This window comes from Amblyomma americanum, chromosome 1 (assembly GCF_052857255.1).
Source record: "Amblyomma americanum isolate KBUSLIRL-KWMA chromosome 1, ASM5285725v1, whole genome shotgun sequence".
Taxonomy (NCBI): Eukaryota; Metazoa; Arthropoda; class Arachnida; order Ixodida; family Ixodidae; genus Amblyomma; species Amblyomma americanum.
Window position 1 is genome coordinate 130,022,107 of NC_135497.1, and position 19,617 is coordinate 130,041,723.

At 51.0% G+C, this 19,617-nt stretch overlaps 1 protein-coding gene across 1 annotated transcript in view; it reads right to left on the bottom strand.

Annotated features, from left to right (window-relative positions):
- Window positions 1–19,617, bottom strand: part of LOC144113685 (uncharacterized) — an 81,990-nt gene that overhangs the window by 33,596 nt on the left and 28,777 nt on the right. Inside the window, exons 11-15 of the mRNA XM_077646925.1 lie at window positions 15,527–15,568; window positions 15,390–15,446; window positions 5,874–5,921; window positions 1,770–1,811; window positions 1,633–1,689 (exon numbers count right to left, since the gene is read on the bottom strand). Of these exons, the coding sequence (XP_077503051.1) occupies window positions 1,633–1,689; window positions 1,770–1,811; window positions 5,874–5,921; window positions 15,390–15,446; window positions 15,527–15,568 (246 nt within the window). The remainder of the gene's footprint in view (window positions 1–1,632; window positions 1,690–1,769; window positions 1,812–5,873; window positions 5,922–15,389; window positions 15,447–15,526; window positions 15,569–19,617) is intronic.

The following is a 19,617-nucleotide window of genomic DNA, read 5'->3' on the forward strand; positions in this document are numbered from 1 at the left end:
AGAGACCCCTCCGAGACAGCGTAAGGTGCGTACGTTACTGTTCGTCCGGGCCGGCCTCTGCCGTTCGGACCAGTTCATATTCGAGCTCGCCAGCGTGGGTCCTCGATCCGCCGCGGCTCGAGCCTATCCAGGAGTCCAACGACCTCTGACAGGCGCACCTTGCGTTGACTGCCCACTCTCTCTCGCAAACGGCCCAACGGCCGACACGAGAGAGATCACAGCACTGCCGCGGGGACAATCTCCTGCAGCGGCGTGCTAGCGGCGCGCATTTCTCTTGTTGCCCCGAGCGTGCACCGGAGCCTTGCTCTGAGCGCGCCCCGGGACGGGGTGACTGTTGAGTGTGTGTATGTACCGCTGGAGGACGGCGTCAATAAACGTCTCCTTTGTGAACTTGGAGGCCTGTTTCTTGCGGCGAGCCGCTCTCCTCTCTGCAGAGGTTGAACGCCGCCGCAGCGGTGCCCCAGGGTGCGTGTGGTGACGGCTGATCGGGGCCCTTGGCTCGCGCGAAGCTCGAACCCGCGGTGGGTAGTGGCCTGTGCCTACTGAGAAACCCACATGTTATAAAGGTAATATACGATTAATCACGATTTTAATGAAATTGAGATCAGAAGTTTTAAACACAGTTTAAGTGAGCACTCGAGGAATTTGTATTATGCATAATTCATGGAAACAACTTCTGGTGTCCGCTTCATTGCAGTTCAGGAGCACCACAAGACGCTTGCCAACGTTTGGACAAGACATTTTTTCTTCGTCTGGACTTGTCTTCGTTTTGACAAGGGGACAAGTCCATTTGTCGAAATGTTGGCAAGCACGCTGATTTTTTTTGCCTTGTTCACTTTGTGATTATCAAGGACCATCTGACCAACCTCTCTCTACCATGGAGTTGAAGACCACGCAAAGCGTACGGAGGTAACAAGGGTAGAAGTAAGGTAACACTTTTAACACCGGGGCCCTGAAGTGCACTTAAGCTCGGTACAAAAAGGGTCAGTGAAAGTCGCACTCACAACCTCTGCTTCGTCGTAGTGAAATCAGACGATCGTTGTAAATTTTGGCACCTATGTGCCTGGAATTAATTTCGTGAGTGGTTGATAGCTTGTCCTAGACAGTGCGTGCGCTCTATTCTCAGCGTACACTGGGGTTAGTTTTGTGTCTATGTTCGTGAGCTTGAGCAAGTGTTTTTCGTAATATTGCGCAAAGTTTGTTCATATCTCTATTCATGCTTGCTGTACGACGTGCAACGCTTCTTCGATGCGCGTTGGATGACCTTTTCTATGTTGTTTCAAACTTTCTGAAATTTGATATCTTGGATATTTCCGAAAAGCTGGCGAAGCCTTGTATGGTGCCGGTGGATATTTCTTTATCATATTTTCTGTGTGCGTCTTGAAGCTTGCTGTGATCATTGGCGAAGCAAAGAAAATGGGGGCTGTTGACTGCATCGTTTTAGATATTAAAATTTATTTGGACTATGTCATCAGTCAAAGAGAGATTAGGATTTGAGAATATGACGTTCATATGGTCATCTAGCCACCGGTGGTGGATGCCAGCACCGAGGACCTGAAGGGCTCTGAGGTGAGCGAAGGCATGCTTCATGCAGCTTGTAAACTTCAATCCACGAGACATGGTTACGCTTACGGTGGCGGGGTCCCATGCGGGGAGATCGGAGGGGGTGGTGCAGCTGATGGGGGCCGCCTATAAAGTTTAAAAAATGTATGTTATTTTCCTCAGAGCATTCCCAGTGATGCAGTGAGGAGAATGTAAGTTTTTCTTACCGTGGCCTGGCCGTTGAGGCCGAACGAGGCTGGGGAGTCGTCCTAGAAGAAAGCAGAAAGTTCATCAGGCATATCGCATTATAACGCGCATGCCCTCATCAGGGCGGTATTCTGCAGAGTTTAGAAGACTCTTACGGTGGTGCCCTCGCTAGTGGATGTCGTGGTGTTGGCTTTGCGGGACCAGGCGGGGCTTTGCATGATTGGATACAACTTAGGGACTTTGCAGACGTGACAGTCCGCTCGTAAGAAGTTTTCAAAGTGATCGCGCTCGCGTATTTGGCGCTGCGGTCTCCTTACATTTTAGTGCTTCGGCTCTGGAGGGCCGGTAGGGGCGGCAACTGGACCAATTAGCGCAGAGTGATTTGGAGTATAGCCATTATATGCCCGTATTTCTCCCGGGTGCGTTCAGTTCGCCATGCTCTCTTCGTCCTATTTTCCTAAGCTCTCTTACTCAGCAGCCACCTATACTCTGTGTGCTAACCGCCCCACTCTCGTAGCCCTGAGTAGAGACAGTCCTCACCCATCGGGAGAGCAGCAGCGCCTCTAACAGCAGGATGCACGGCGCAACCGCTTCTGTCTCGGGACAATTACAGCTTACGAGTCAATACTTTCGCCGCCGTCAGCCGTGAGTGAAACCTGCTGGAGGCCTGGCCGCATTTGGCGCACTGTCGCTGGTCACGGCTTGGTAGGCATAACGCCCCTCTTACACGCTTCAGTTCGGTGGAGAATACAATGACGGCAGGATGCAAAACATTTTAACCGATAATATATGGAAGGTTTTCAAAGACGCTTACAGTGGTTTTGCCACCGGAGGGTGTACAGTTGGGGGCCTATCCGGGGGATGACCTGGCCTAGAGGTGGCATCCTTATTATTCACCGGTCAGGTATCAGGGCTGAGTCTCGCACTAAGTGGGGTTCTATGACCGACCAATGTTTCAGATGGCGTTTTACAATGTTATACAGGTAATATACGATAAATCACGATTTTAATGAAATTGAGATCAGAAGTTTTAAACACAGTTTAAGTGAGCACTCGGGGAATTTGTATTATGCATAATTCATGGAAACAACTTCTGGTGTCCGCTTCATTGCAGTTCAGGAGCACCACAAGACGCTTGCCAACGTTTGGACTAGACTTTTTTTCTTCGTCTGGACTTGTCTTCGTTTCGACAAGGGGACAAGTCCATTTGTCGAAATGTTGGCAAGCACGCTGATTTTTTTTTTGCCATGTTCACTTTCTGATTATCAAGGACCATCTGACCAACCTCTCTCTACCATGCAGTTGAAGACCACGCAAATCGTACGGAGGTAACAAGGGTAGAAGTAAGGTAACACTTTTAACACCGGGGCCCTGAAGTGCACTTAAGCTCGGTACAAAAAGTGTCAGTGAAAGTCGCACTCACAACCTCTGTTTCGTCGTAGTGAAATCAGGCGATCGTTGTAAATTTTGGCACCTATGTGCCTGGAATTACTTTCGTGAGTGGTTGATAATTTGTTCTAGACAGTGCGTGCGCTCTATTCTCAGCCTACAGTGGGGTTAGTTTTGTGCCTATGTTCGTGAGCTTGAGAAAGTTTTTTCGTAATATTGCGCAACGTTTGTTCATATCTCTATTCATGCTTGCTGCACGACGTGCAACGCTTCTTCGATGCGCGTTGGATGACCTTTTATATGTTGTTTCAAACTTTCTGAAATTTGATATCTTGGATATTTCCGAAAAGCTGGCGAAGCCTTGTATGGTGCCGGTGGATATTTCTTTACCATGTTTTCTGGGTGAGTCTTGACGCTTGCTGTGACCATTGGCGAAACAAAGAAAATGGGGGCTTCTTCTGTACGCCCCAGCATGCCGAATAAACAAGTTGCTTAATCGTTCTGGCAGCGCTTCGCTTTCCGCGGCCGCAGTAGCGTTCAAATCGAGTGCCCGAGTGTTTCGCACGGACCTTTATGGATTCAGCGTTTGTGGAATCGGCGTTCGGAGGCGCGTATTCGTTTTATTTCTCAGTGCGCAACCTGTGTCGAGTTCGAACGGTCACGATAACGCACTTATGCTTTCGCCAGTGCCCTTTGAATTTTTTAACACTTATGTATACGTTCACGATGAAAACTGCGGATGGACGGCGCGATCCTGCACGCGGGGTTCTGGGGCCTGCGTTTTCGTTGCGGTAGGAACGTTCGTGCTATCTGAGACACAGTGCCGTAGCCGTAACGTGCATTGTGACTCCTGCGTCGACCTCATTCATAATAGGCCATTGCTGAAAGTCAGGGCAGATGCAGTGAGTTGCTGCAATTGCATTTTGCCGCATACATTGCAGTTGTGCAGCATGGTAACTCCGGCGCTTCGGCGCATTAAGTGGTTTTCATCGTGCACGGTTATAGCAGGCTTTGTGTGCGCTCCACGACGAATTGCGGAACAGAATCCAGCGCTGAGATTGATCAAGAATGGCTTCATAAGGATGTGGAGACGACTGAGTGACCAACTGCTTCCGAGTCACACGACCACAAATGTGCAAGGTAATGACCGGACTGAAAATTAAACGAGAGAAGGATTAATAAAAAAATATTTAAAGTATTTCGAGCTTGTAAAGAGAGGTGGATAGCCAATAAACCACCATATTTGGGCTGCTGTGCTGCCCCGCGTCTACAAAGTATGTGCCCCTCACGGAAACAGTGTGTGACATATTTCGCAAAGGCGTTTCCTCTTAATATACAGTGAAAAACTTGGAATTGAAGACCTGTGATGCGATTCTCTTTGGTAATCTTAAAAGAGTAGGACACTTAATTTTGTCCTGCGTGTTTTTTCTTTGTACTGATGAATAAGGCATTAGTAAACATTAATTACCATGTTCTATTCGCCTAGAACCGCTAAGTAAATATAATCTATGATAATAGAAAGTAAACTGAGTGTGCTGATAGGAAGCACACCGCGGAGTTTCGCAGCCATTTAGCGTCTCTCTCCCCCGACCTCCCAGCTGACGAGCCTCGTCTGCTCTCGGGAACATGGAGCGGTGACTCAGTGGTTAGCGCACTCGGATACTGAGTTCGAGTGCCCTGGTCCGAACGCGGCCGTGGTGGCCGCGTTTCTTTGGAGGCGAAACGGACAGACACCCGTGTGCTGTGCGATGTCAGTGTACGTTAGTGATCCCTATGTGGCCGAAATTATTCCGCAGCCCACCGCTACGGCACCTTCCCTTTCTTCTTTCACTCCCATCTTCCTCCCTTCCCAATGGCGTCATTGAGGTGTCCACCGAGATGTGAGACAGTTACTGCGCCTTTCATTTATTCAAAACCAAGCGCACCGCAGAGCGTTGGCTCCGCAAGAAAGGCGTGAGAAGTGCACGAGCCTCCGCAGCACGCCCAGATGTGGCTTCTTTTCTGTTTGCGATTTCTGCGACACTTAACCAGATAAATTTCGTCGCATGAAAAGAGAATTTATCTTGTCCTTCTCCTACTTCTCTCGCTTGCTACTCAGCCACACGCGGGAGTAATACGTGGCATCGTGCACCGTCCTCTATTTATCTCCTTGTAGCCAGGAAACTAAGCAACGGCTCTGGCAAAAGTGACAACTGCATGCGCAATGTACACATACTGCCCTGTCTTCTTGTGCAGAGAAAAAGAGCGATCGCACCCGTTTATTTTCTGTCGGTCTGCTTAAGAGGGAGGAGATTCCGCCAGCTGCCATCACTACAATATGTTCTACGTACATATAGAGACAGTTCTGGTTTCATCATTGTCAACCATTACTTTTGTTTTCTACCTTTGGCGACGAACCGGCACATAATATGGAACGAAAAGCACTTTTCATGGACGCCCTAGCTCGCCGTCCATCTCAAGGTGCGGTGAAGGTGCATTTGTGGTCCATCCTTGAAGGATTTGGTTTACTTAGTACCATGATGGAAAAAAAAGGAAGAACAAATGACGGCAATGAAGCTGTCTCAAACAAAATATCTCGGTTCAAAGTTTTGAATTAGGCCTTCCTTAAATTATCCTCCTTAAAATAGTCCCTGGGTTCCTCGACATGCCATTGTTCACCCTTGTACAGCGTTGTCAGCCGCAGTTTGCGCGTTTGTGAACGACTGTTGCATGCAGAGACTGCCGTCACAACTCACGGTGGCCTGGACGGAGTTGGTGCGGGCCTTGCCAGGCGACGAGGCAATCTGTAAACGAAAAAAAATGGCTATCAGCGTGATGCTGAAAACGGAAGCTCACAGGGATTGCATGATTTTGCGCCACTTGCCTCCACCATCGCTCGTTCTGTTAGTGTTAACATTTGATTATTTCAGGTCCTCATCTGAAATGAGTTCAGTTATGGTTTATGTACTACTACACAGTAAGATTCAATGACTTTTCTGGCAGATGCAATTCCAACTTTTATTGTTTTTCGCTCGTGAAACGTACACAAATTGATCGTACGGAGTGGTGGCAAGAAAGTTCTACGGAACATGAAGCCGCATTTGATCGCCCCTTCGTCTCGCATAGTACCAAAATACTGATATTGGAAACGATATCATCTTTCTTGCAGCCCTGCTTGCGTATGCTGTCAGTGTCCTACGCTGCCGCAACGCGATGCTTTACGATGAGTCCTCCTGTCTATTCAGCCGGGAGCCGAGCTCTCATGTGGCTTGAACAGGTAGGTGGGACAACCCAAGCAAAACAAACGGACAGCACACAAACTTGCACAATGTGCACACAAACTATGAGAACACTTAACCTACTCTAAAGACTCCAAAGCGATTGCATTAAAGGTCTGTCCCACACAAGTTCTCCTTATATTTCATAGATTCATAAATCGCGGGGAGTCCCCGCACAAGTCCTGCCGCTGTGGCGCAGCGTTTAAGAGATGCGAAAGTGAACTGACAGGTGGCTGTTTCAAACACCGCCACGAGTGGGGCTTGTGAGACCCAGGTTGCTCTTCCTTAGCTCCCGCAGGGCCCTTCTTTGAACAGATAGGTCTTCGGGAGGCTGTCTGTTTCTTGGCCAAGATCAGATGCGGAATGTAATGGTGTGCTGGTTGTCCACTATGCCGAGGGCAGGTTTTCACCACCTGTCCGTGGCTGGTGGCCACCTGCTTTTTCGTGACACGGACGGACAGACGCCGTCTTATCTCGTGAACGGGACCTTCAATGCTGCCGCATTAAAACATTCCAACATTTGGGAGGGGGGGGGGGCAGGGCCGGGCGTAAGAGGAGGGTAAAAGGTGAAGCACGACGTCCCCGTGCTATGTCTAGATTTAAAATGGTTCTTGATGAAAGGAAATGGCGCAGTATCTCTCTCACATTTCGGCGGACACCTGAACCGCGCCGTAGGAGAAGAGACAAAGGTGTGACTAAGAGAAGAAACAGGTGCCGTAGTGGGGGCTCCGGAATAATATCGAGCGCTTGGGGATCTTTAACGCGTAGAGATATCACACAGCACACGGCAGCTTTTTCGCATTTTGCCTCCACGACACGCGGCCGCTGCAGTCGTGTTTAACCCCAATACTCCGGATCAGTACATTCGATTCTTTTACAGCCAATTGAACCAACTAGTACGAGAGTGTACCTTACTAAAACCAGTGTTTTTTTTTCAACCAATTTATGCACAGTGAAATTCTGCTGCTTCTCTTCCTATTCTGCTTTACTATCGCAAATTGGAAGTAACTGTGCAATGATTTGAGATTGGAGATAATTCCAAGAAATAAGGAACAACATGCCCCACCAGTGAGAGCTGAGCCCATGACTTGCGCATGCAGCGCGCCGTGTAGTCGCCTTACTTTCGCAGGTACTTACGCCAAGTGTATCCCAGAATTTAGGTAGTGACCACTACCACGGACAGCCAGTGCGGTGGGCGACGTATCATTACTTTAAACCACCAATATTTTTAACCTGCTGTCTCAAAAAGGAGCACCGCGTATGCACCTACGCGAGGGCGTGACCCTGGAGACTACACGAAATGTTAAACTTGTCATAATATCTACACCGACAGAACAATCGTCAGCTACTGGCGGCGTATATGGCACAATGGGTAGAGGACCGCACGCTATATGTAGCGGTCTTGGGCTCACTACCGGAACTGATTCATTGAAAATGATTGCTCAGTTAATTCTTCCAGCAGCAACAAAAAAAAAACAGAACAACTTTGGTTCCAAAGACACCATCGTTTTTTAGTGCCATAGGAAGTATGTAGTGATTGATTAATGAACTGTCCAATATTATTTTGTCTCTCTTGGAACTGTAATTTCAAAATTACTTTTCTAGACGCAAGAATATTCCAGAATGCTTTTTACCTAACCAACAAGCCTAGAGCTTGTTTCGCACGATATGTTCAAGCTGTGTTGGAGGATCGTGGCTTCAATTCCAGACCTCCTTACTTTTACTCAACGACAGAGCGATATCACCAGCTGTCAAATGCGCTGGCATCACAGCTTCCACGCCACAGTCCACTGTGTTACACACGACCGAAACAACAGTAAGGTGTGGGACAAAAGCAGGTGGTGCTTACGGTTGCCTGCTCCGGTGACGTCATCGTGCTAACCTTTTTAACTCGCGACTGTACCATTGCATGTGAATGCATACTACTTAAAACACGAGACAGCCGCGGCGGAGGCCGTCGAGCTAAATTTGGCGCACATCTAGAAGAAAGTTTTTTCGAACTGATTTGTATGGGCCTCAGGAATTATGTCAGTGAGCAAGTACACAGGGTGACATATATTCTAACCACGGTCAGGCAACCCCAGGCAGAACCTGGAAATGGCAGCCCTGAGACCTAAATGACAGGAAAGAGGGTATTTTCCCCGTGACATTAAAGGGGTGATGTTCAGGTCTGGTTAATATATGGAAGATTTTCAAAGACGCTTACAGTGGTTTCGCCACCGGAGGGTGTCCAGGTGGGGGCCTATCCGGGGGATGACCTGGCCTAGAGGTGGCATCCGTATTATGCACCGGTCAGGTATCAGGGCTGAGTCTCGCACTAAGTGGGGCTCTATGACCGACCAATGTATCAGATGGCGTTTTACAATGTTTGTGGGAAGCCTGCTAGATTCCCGCCGTGGCGTCTGCGCGGCATCCCGCGTCGCCCTCTTTCCCTTTCTCCCGCCTCGGGCAGCGGAGAGACGGCTGGTGGCTAATCGCTGCAATTCGGCCGCAGCTCCGCCCCCGGCTTCCCAAGGGCCTTTGCCATTGGTGACTTTTGGCGGGAATTCGGGACCTGTTTTGGGTGGTCGCGCGGCGCGCGACCGTCCGAGCGGGGGCCCAGAGAGAGAGACCCCTCCGAGACAGCGTAAGGTGCGTACGTTACTCGAGCCTGTCCAGGGGTCCAACGACCTCTGACAGGCGCACCTTGCGTTGAATCCGTTCATCTGCCCACCGGTGTCTATAACTGCCTGCGCAGTGAAGGCGTTCGGAGAGAGCCACGCTCAGCGACCAGGGCCAAGCCCTTTTGTCGAGCGTCCCGTCGTTCACGCTCCCCTTTGGGACCGAGCGGCGCGGCACGACCAGGCACCACATCCGCTGGCCGCCTTTGCGGTAACGTTGGATGACACTCAGAAGGCACGTTTGACAGCACTGTTGCGTCAGTACGATGAGCTCTTCACGGATCAACCTGGCTGTACTAATCTAGTGAGCCACAAGATCCACACCGGAGATGCGCTTCCTTTGACGTGCAACCCTAGACCCGTCAGCTTTGCGAAAAGGCAGGTGATCGATGGGTTGCTGGATGAGATGCTGTCGGCGGACATTCTTCGTCGCTCGTCCAGCGCTTGGGCGTCTGCGGTTGTGTTGGTGGCTAAGAAAGATGGCAGCCACCGGTTGTGTGTGGGTTATCGCCGTCTGAATGCGCTCACTCGAAAGGATGCCTATCCGCTCCCGACGATCAGCTCAATCGTAGGAAACTTGGGCAGTGCGCGGTACTTTTCCACGCTAGATGCCTCCAAAGGTTACCTACAGGTCCAGATGGCGGACGCTGACCGGTCTAAGACCGCTTTCACGTGCCACAGAGGGCTGTGTGAGTTCACTCGCATGCCCTTCGGTCTCTGCAATGGTCCTGCGACTTTTCAGAGGCTCATGGACCGCGTCCTAGGGGAAGCTAAATGGTCGCACGCCATGTGCTACCTGGACGATATCGTGATTTATTCACGAACCTTCGATGAGCACTTAGGCCACATTGCCGACGTGCTCGCGAGGGTATGGGCTGCTGGGATGACTTTGAATCCTGCGAAAGCCCAAATAGCGCGGACCCGAGTTCAGTTGCTAGGGTTCACGCTGGGCGAGGGCTCCATTGAGCCCGATGCGGACAAACTCGGAGCCATACTCGAGTTTCCCGTGCCCAAGGACGTACGCGGCCTCCGCCGTTTTCTGGGAATGGCCAATTTCTATCGGTCGTTCATCCCGTCCTGTGCCCGCGTGCAGGCACCCTTGACCAAGCTCTTGGGAAAGACTGCCGCGTGGCGATGGGGGCCCGAGCAAGAGCGATGCTTTCGCCTCCTGTCTAGTGCCATTGCCGAGACAGCGCAGCTCAGGCTACCCGACCTGACCAGACAGTTCGTAGTCCAGACTGACGCGAGCGATCTGTGTTTAGGAGCAGTTCTACAGGATTTCGATGGCGTGCTGCAGCCGCTGGCCTTTGCCAGCCTTTCCTTGCTGCCCTCGGAGAGGAATTATTCCGTGACTGAGAAGGAGTGCCTCGCCATCGTGTTTGCACTGCGTAAATTCGACGTCTACCTTGACGGAACGCAATTCGTGGTGCAGACAGGCCACAGTGCGCTCAGTTGGCTGATGCGGCTCCGCGAGCCTGCGGGTCGGCTGGCGCGCTGGGCTCTCCTGATACAGCATTACGACTTTTCGGTGCAGTATCGAAAGGGGAGCACGAACGTGGTAGCTGACGCGCTATCCCGTGCCCCACTCGCCAGCGGCGCCTTGACGCCAGCAGGCGGAGCGGGCGGAAAAGCGGACGAGCCGCCGGGCAGCAAGGAGGGGGAGCCCGCAAACGGGCTAACCCATTCCGCTAATCAGGCAAGCAGCGCTTCGCAAAGCGGGCGAGAGGAAGAGCTCCGCGTGAGCGCCTCGAAGACGCCGTCGCGAGCGGAGATTTTGGCTGCAAACCTGAAGGGGGAAGAGACCAGGCCCCCCTCTGGGAGAACTGGAATCGTTTTCAGCCGGAAAGAGCTGCTGAAAGCCCAGCAAAATGACCCCATGTGTCGCGAGATGAGCGACGGTCTCAGAGAGACGGAGCGCCGAACGCTACTTGTATTGTAGCGGGCGCAGGGGGTAAAAGCCAGCGTGTGTCGCTGCGAGCCCCGGGGGATTCATATTTGCTGGACCATGACGGGCTCGTGCTGAAATACATAGCCACCGATGATGAGTCCATTGACCCGTTCAAGGTGGTTATCCCCAAAAGTATGAGAGGCGCACTGTTGCGATTTTCTCATGACGAACCACTGGCCGGTCACCTGAGTGGCTCCAAAGTTTTTACAAAACTGAGTAAATCGGTGACGTGGCCCGGCATGAAGCGTGACATTTTCCGCTATTGCCGTTCCTGCCATGTCTGTCAAGCGGTGATGTCAAGGGGCGGCAAGCCGCCCGGAATGATGAAACCAATTGACAGTGTGCGTCCGTGGCAGATGGCCACCTGCGATCTGATGGGGCCTTTCCCCAGGAGTAAGCAGGGCTTCATTCACCTGATGGTGGTAGCTGACCATTTTTCCAAATGGGTCGAGTTGTACCCGCTTCGGAAAGTGTCAGCACGAGCGGTGCTGGATAAACTCCAGGAAATGTTCTGTCGGTTCGGCTTTCCGGAAAGACTGATCACGGACAATGCGTCCTATTTCACCGCTCGGGTGTTCGGTAACACGTGCCGTTCCCTCGGAATCGAGCACTACACCACTTCACCCTACCATCCCCAGTCCAACTTGACCGAGCGAATCAACCGAACGCTCAAGCCAATGCTGGCGGCCTTTGCCGAGTGTCAAAAGGACTGGGCAGACCATTGAGCGAATTTGCGTTCGCCATTCGAACGGCTGAGAATCGCTCAACTGGTTTCTCTCCCGCCTTCTTCAATTTCGGGAGGGAGCTGGCGAATCCGATGTCAAACATCGTGCAGAGCCAGCTCGGGGATGAGCAGACGCGGGCAGACTGCTCTGCTTATGCGTCGACGCTTCGGGACCGGCTTGGTCGGGCTTTCAACAGAGCAAGGCAGAGTTTGGCGGCAGCCAGAGCCCAACAGAAGGCGCAGTATGACCGCAAGCACCGCAGCCTGACTTTTCAGGCGGGTGATCTTGTCCTGAAGCGCAACCACGTTCTTATACATGCGAGCAAGGGGTTCTCAGCCTCGCTCGCTCCTAAGTGGCTTGGTCCGTACCGAGTGGTCAGAGTCTGGTCGCCGCTCGCGTACCTGTTGGAGGATCCCCTTACGGGGAAAACCAGCCGTGCCCACATCGCAGACCTGAAGGCCTATGCGTCACGGTCTGACGAGTTTGCGTCGGTATCCATTGGTATCACAAGCAAGCGCAAAGGCACAACTGGTGCTGCGGAACGCAACCGTACCGAGCACTAGTACAATCTGAGGCGACGGTCACCGATGCGATTGATGCCGGATGGCGGACTCTTCCGCAACCGAAGGCACGCAGCCTCAGCTAGCTGGCGAGCTTTCTCGTCGGGCCCTACCCCAGGTGAAGCACGGCGGTTTCTTTTTTTTTTGTTTGCGGCATGCTCAGTTCCAGCCTTGTGGAGTTATTTAGTCGTTTGTTTGTTTTAGTCAGTCTCTAGCATATTTTTGTTTCCAGTTTATTCGTTGTTTCTTCTAACGTTCTGAGATCTGTACATATGTAATATAAGTTTGCGTTGGCGTTCAGTTTTTTTTAAACCAGACTTGTACATATGTAAACTTCAGCCTACTCGCGATTGCACTTTTCTTGTAGCGCAGAGATGGCCTTTTGTACAGCGCGCCTTCTTTTCATTTACGTTCTGACCCCCCGGGTGCGGCCTTCCTCGCGAACACGGGACCGGCTGATTCGCGGAAGGGTCGGCGAAAGTCTCCCCTTCCGGCTGTGGAGTGGTTTGCTCATTAAGGAGCGAGTGTCTCGCGGCATGGTTTTTGTGTGAAGAGTGCGTCTGTGTGTCCTTTGACCCCTGCCACGGCGCCTCGGGACGATTCCGACAAGCGGGTCGTTGTCACTGATGAATGTCCGCTTCTGTGCCGGTGCGTGCCTGGGATGATGTGCGTGTTCCCAAGGTCAAAGGCAACGCCGAGAGGGGGGCAGGAAGGACAGCGCCCTTTCCCGTTGGGGTTCCCGCCGGCGGGCGGAGGCCAGCCCGGTGTTCGCCGCGCTGTTGGCACCGGAGTGCCGGCGCCTAGCGGCGGCCAGGCAAGTGGTCCACCGGCGAGGAGGTGTCGGGCTGCGGGTCCTCTTCGGGATCGTCGAGCATCGTCGACGTCCTCATGCTCAACTTTAATGACCTTGTGGAGGACATGGGACCGCCGTTAATAAATCGTCCACCGGGACCCTGAAGGCAGCAAAAGCGTGAGTTGGCCGCCGACAGGCCCAATGGGCCGCACCACCGAACATTATGAGGCTGCAGGCCACCTGTCAGCTGGCCTTATGTACAGTGTAGTTAGTTTTGTCTCCTTGAAATGTATGCAAGTGTTGTTTGTTTTCTGTTCTTGTTTGTCTTTTGAGTTTATGGCTGGAACTGAAGTGTGGTAGTTTTATATGGATTAATTTTTTTATTTTTTTATTTTGCCGCATGCTTTCGCCGATGGGTATGAGGGCATTTAAGGAGAGGAGGATGTGGGAAGCCTGCAAGATTCCCGCCGTGGCGTCTGCGCGGCATCCCGCGTCGCCCTCTTTCCCTTTCTCCCGCCTCGGGCGGCGGAGAGACGGGTGGTGGCTAATCGCTGCCATTCGGCCGCAGCTCCGCCCCCGGCTTCCCAAGGGCCTTTGCCATTGGTGACTTTTGGCGGGAAGTCGGGACCTGTTTTGGGTGGTCGCGCGGCGCGCGACCGTCCGAGCGGGGGCCCAGAGAGAGAGACCCCTCCGAGACAGCGTAAGGTGCGTACGTTACTGTTCGTCCGGGCCGGCCTCTGCCGTTCGGACCAGTTCATATTCGAGCTCGCCAGCGTGGGTCCTCGATTCGCCGCGGCTCGAGCCTATCCAGGAGTCCAACGACCTCTGACAGGCGCACCTTGCGTTGACTGCCCACTCTCTCTCGCAAACGGCCCAACGGCCGACACGAGAGAGATCACAGCACTGCCGCGGGGACAATCTCCTGCAGCGGCTTGCTAGCGGCGCGCATTTCTCTTGTTGCCCCGAGCGTGCACCGGAGCCTTGCTCTGAGCGCGCCCCGGGACGGGGTGACTGTTGAGTGTGTGTATGTACCGCTGGAGGACGGCGTCAATAAACGTCTCCTTTGTGAACTTGGAGGCCTGTTTCTTGCGGCGAGCCGCTCTCCTCTCTGCAGAGGTTGAACGCCGCCGCAGCGGTGCCCCAGGGTGCGTGTGGTGACGGCTGATCGGGGCCCTTGGCTCGCGCGAAGCTCGAACCCGCGGTGGGTAGTGGCCTGTGCCTACTGAGAAACCCACATGTTATAAAGGTAATATACGATTAATCACGATTTTAATGAAATTGAGATCAGAAGTTTTAAACACAGTTTAAGTGAGCACTCGAGCAATTTGTATTATGCATAATTCATGGAAACAACTTTTGGTGTCCGCTTCATTGCAGTTCAGGAGCACCACAAGACGCTTGCCAACGTTTGGACAAGACATTTTTTCTTCGTCTGGACTTGTCTTCGTTTCGACAAGGGGACAAGTCCATTGGTCGAAATGTTGGCAAGCACGCTGATTTTTTTTGCCTTGTTAACTTTGTGATTATCAAGGACCATCTGACCAACCTCTCTCTACCATGGAGTTGAAGACCACGCAAAGCGTACGGAGGTAACAAGGGTAGAAGTAAGGTAACACTTTTAACACCGGGGCCCTGAAGTGCACTTAAGCTCGGTACAAAAAGTGTCAAAGTCGCACTCACAACCTCTGTTTCGTCGTAGTGAAATCAGACGATCGTTGTAAATTTTGGCACCTATGTGCCTGGAATTACTTTCGTGAGTGGTTGATAGCTTGTCCTAGCCCGTGCGTGCGCTCTATTCTCAGCCTACACTGGGGTTAGTTTTGTGTCTATGTTCGTGAGCTTGAGCAAGTGTTTTTCGTAATATTGCGCAACGTTTGTTCATATCTCTATTCATGCTTGCTGTACGACGTGCAACACTTCTTCGATGCGCGTTGGATCACCTTTTCTATGTTGTTTCAAACTTTCTGAAATTTGATATCTTGGATATTTCCGAAAAGCTGGCGAAGCCTTGTATGGTGCCGGTGGATATTTCTTTACCATATTTTCTGGGTGCGTCTTGAAGCTTGCTGTGATCATTGGCGAAGCAAAGAAAATGGGGGCTGTTGACTGCATCGTTTTAGATATTAAAATTTATTTGGACTATGTCATCAGTCAAAGAGAGATTAGGATTTGAGAATATGACGTTCATATGGTCATCTAGCCACCGGTGGTGGATGCCAGCACCGAGGACCTGAAGGGCTCTGAGGTGAGCGAAGGCATGCTTCATGCAGCTTGTAAACTTCAATCCACGAGACATGGTTACGCTTACGGTGGCGGGGTCCCATGCGGGGAGATCGGAGGGGGTGGTGCAGCTGATGGGGGCCGCCTATAAAGTTTAAAAAATGTATGTTATTTTCCTCAGAGCATTACCAGTGATGCAGTGAGGAGAATGTAAGTTTTTCTTACCGTGGCCTGGCCGTTGAGGCCGAACGAGGCTGGGGAGTCGTCCTAGAAGAAAGCAGAAAGTTCAACAGGCATATCGCATTATAACGCGCATGCCCTCATCAGGGCGGTATTCTGCAGAGTTTAGAAGACTCTTACGGTGGTGCCCTCGCTAGTGGATGTCGTGGTGTTGGTTTTGCGGGACCAGGCGGGGCTTTGCATGATTGGATACAACTTAGGGACTTTGCAGACGTGACAGTCCGCTCGTAAGAAGTTTTCAAAGTGATCGCGCTCGCGTATTTGGCGCTGCGGTCTCCTTACATTTTAGTGCTTCGGCTCTGGAGGGCCGGTAGGGGCGGCAACTGGACCAATTAGCGCAGAGTGATTTGGAGTATAGCCATTATATGCCCGTATTTCTCCCGGGTGCGTTCAGTTCGCCATGCTCTCTTCGTCCTATTTTCCTAAGCTCTCTTACTCAGCAGCCACCTATACTCTGTGTGCTAACCGCACCACTCTCGTAGCCCTGAGTAGAGACAGTCCTCACCCATCGGGAGAGCAGCAGCGCCTCTAACAGCAGGATGCACGGCGCAACCGCTTCTGTCTCGGGACAATTACAGCTTACGAGTCAATACTTTCGCCGCCGTCAGCCGTGAGTGAAACCTGCTGGAGGCCTGGCCGCATTTGGCGCACTGTCGCTGGTCACGGCTTGGTAGGCATTACGCCCCTCTTACACGCTTCAGTTCGGTGGAGAATACAATGACGGCAGGATGCAAAACATTTTAACGGATAATATATGGAAGGTTTTCAAAGACGCTTACAGTGGTTTTGCCACCGGAGGGTGTCCAGGTGGGGGCCTATCCGGGGGATGACCTGGCCTAGAGGTGGCATCCTTATTATTCACCGGTCAGGTATCAGGGCTGAGTCTCGCACTAAGTGGGGTTCTATGACCGACCAATGTTTCAGATGGCGTTTTACAATGTTATAAAGGTAATATACGATAAATCACGATTTTAATGAAATTGAGATCAGAAGTTTTAAACACAGTTTAAGTGAGCACTCGGGGAATTTGTATTATGCATAATTCATGGAAACAACTTCTGGTGTCCGCTTCATTGCAGTTCAGGAGCACCACAAGACGCTTGCCAACGTTTGGACTAGACTTTTTTTCTTCGTCTGGACTTGTCTTCGTTTCGACAAGGGGACAAGTCCATTTGTCGAAATGTTGGCAAGCACGCTGATTTTTTTTTTTGCCATGTTCACTTTCTGATTATCAAGGACCATCTGACCAACCTCTCTCTACCATGCAGTTGAAGACCACGCAAATCGTACGGAGGTAACAAGGGTAGAAGTAAGGTAACACTTTTAACACCGGGGCCCTGAAGTGCACTTAAGCTCGGTACAAAAAGTGTCAGTGAAAGTCGCACTCACAACCTCTGTTTCGTCGTAGTGAAATCAGGCGATCGTTGTAAATTTTGGCACCTATGTGCCTGGAATTACTTTCGTGAGTGGTTGATAGTTTGTTCTAGACAGTGCGTGCGCTCTATTCTCAGCCTACACTGGGGTTAGTTTTGTGCCTATGTTCGTGAGCTTGAGAAAGTGTTTTTCGTAATATTGCGCAACGTTTGTTCATATCTCTATTCTTGCTTGCTGCACGACGTGCAACGCTTCTTCGATGCGCGTTGGATGACCTTTTATATGTTGTTTCAAACTTTCTGAAATTTGATATCTTGGATATTTCAGAAAAGCTGGCGAAGCCTTGTATGGTGCCGGTGGATATTTCTTTACCATGTTTTCTGGGTGAGTCTTGACGCTTGCTGTGACCATTGGCGAAACAAAGAAAATGGGGGCTTCTTCTGTACGCCCCAGCATGCCGAATAAACAAGTTGCTTAATCGTTCTGGCAGCGCTTCGCTTTCCGCGGCCGCAGTAGCGTTCAAATCGAGTGCCCGAGTGTTTCGCACGGACCTTTATGGATTCAGCGTTTGTGGAATCGGCGTTCGGAGGCGCGTATTCGTTTTATTTCTCAGTGCGCAACCTGTGTCGAGTTCGAACGGTCACGATAACGCACTTATGCTTTCGCCAGTGCCCTCTGAATTTTTTAACACTTATGTATACGTTCGCGATGAAAACTGCGGATGGACGGCGCGATCCTGCACGCGGGGTTCTGGGGCCTGCGTTTTCGTTGCGGTTGGAACGTTCGTGCTATCTGAGACACAGTGCCGTAGCCGTAACGTGCATTGTGACTCCTGCGTCGACCTCATTCATAATAGGCCATTGCTGAAAGTCAGGGCAGATGCAGTGAGTTGCTGCAATTGCATTTTGCCGCATACATTGCAGTTGTGCAGCATGGTAACTCCGGCGCTTCGGCGCATTAAGTGGTTTTCATCGTGCACGGTTATAGCAGGCTTTGTGTGCGCTCCACGACGAATTGCGGAACAGAATCCAGCGCTGAGATTGATCAAGAATGGCTTCATAAGGATGTGGAGACGACTGAGTGGCCAACTGCTTCCGAGTCACACGACCACAAATGTGCAAGGTAATGACCGGACTGAAAATTAAACGAGAGAAGGATTAATAAAAAAATATTTAAAGTATTTCGAGCTTGTAAAGAGAGGTGGATAGCCAATAAACCACCATATTTGGGCTGCTGTGCTGCCCCGCGTCTACAAAGTATGTGCCCCTCACGGAAACAGTGTGTGACATATTTCGCAAAGGCGTTTCCTCTTAATATACAGTGAAAAACTTGGAATTGAAGACCTGTGATGCGATTCTCTTTGGTAATCTTAAAAGAGTAGGGACACTTAATTTTGTCCTGCGTGTTTTTTCTTTGTACTGATGAATAAGGCATTAGTAAACATTAATTACCATGTTCTATTCGCCTAGAACCGCTAAGTAAATATAATCTATGATAATAGAAAGTAAACTGAGTGTGCTGATAGGAAGCACACCGCGGAGTTTCGCAGCCATTTAGCGTCTCTCTCCCCCGACCTCCCAGCTGACGAGCCTCGTCTGCTCTCGGGAACATGGAGCGGTGACTCAGTGGTTAGCGCACTCGGATACTGAGTTCGAGTGCCCTGGTCCGAACGCGGCCGTGGTGGCCGCGTTCCTTTGGAGGCGAAACGGACAGACACCCGTGTGCTGTGCGATGTCAGTGTACGTTAGTGATCCCTATGTGGCCGAAATTATTCCGCAGCCCACCGCTACGGCACCTTTCCCTTTCTTCTTTCACTCCCATCTTCCTCCCTTCCCAATGGCGTCATTGAGGTGTCCACCGAGATGTGAGACAGTTACTGCGCCTTTCATTTATTCAAAACCAAGCGCACCGCAGAGCGTTGGCTCCGCAAGAAAGGCGTGAGAAGTGCACGAGCCTCCGCAGCACGCCCAGATGTGGCTTCTTTTCTGTTTGCGATTTCTGCGACACTTAACCAGATAAATTTCGTCGCATGAAAAGAGAATTTATCTTGTCCTTCTCCTACTTCTCTCGCTTGCTACTCAGCCACACGCGGGAGTAATACGTGGCATCGTGCACCGTCCTCTATTTATCTCCTTGTAGCCAGAAACTAAGCAACGGCTCTGGCAAAAGTGACAACTGCATGCGCAATGTACACATACTGCCCTGTCTTCTTGTGCAGAGAAAAAGAGCGATCGCACCCGTTTATTTTCTGTCGGTCTGCTTAAAAGGGAGGAGATTCCGCCAGCTGCCATCACTACAATATGTTCTACGTACATATAGAGACAGTTCTGGTTTCATCATTGTCAACCATTACTTTTGTTTTCTACCTTTGGCGACGAACCGGCACATAATATGGAACGAAAAGCACTTTTCATGGACGCCCTAGCTCGCCGTCCATCTCAAGGTGCGGTGAAGGTGCATTTGTGGTCCATCCTTGAAGGATTTGGTTTACTTAGTACCATGATGGAAAAAAAAGGAAGAACAAATGACGGCAATGGAGCTGTCTCAAACAAAATATCTCGGTTCAAAGTTTTGAATTAGGCCTTCCTTAAATTATCCTCCTTAAAATAGTCCCTGGGTTCCTCGACATGCCATTGTTCACCCTTGTACAGCGTTGTCAGCCGCAGTTTGCGCGTTTGTGAACGACTGTTGCATGCAGAGAC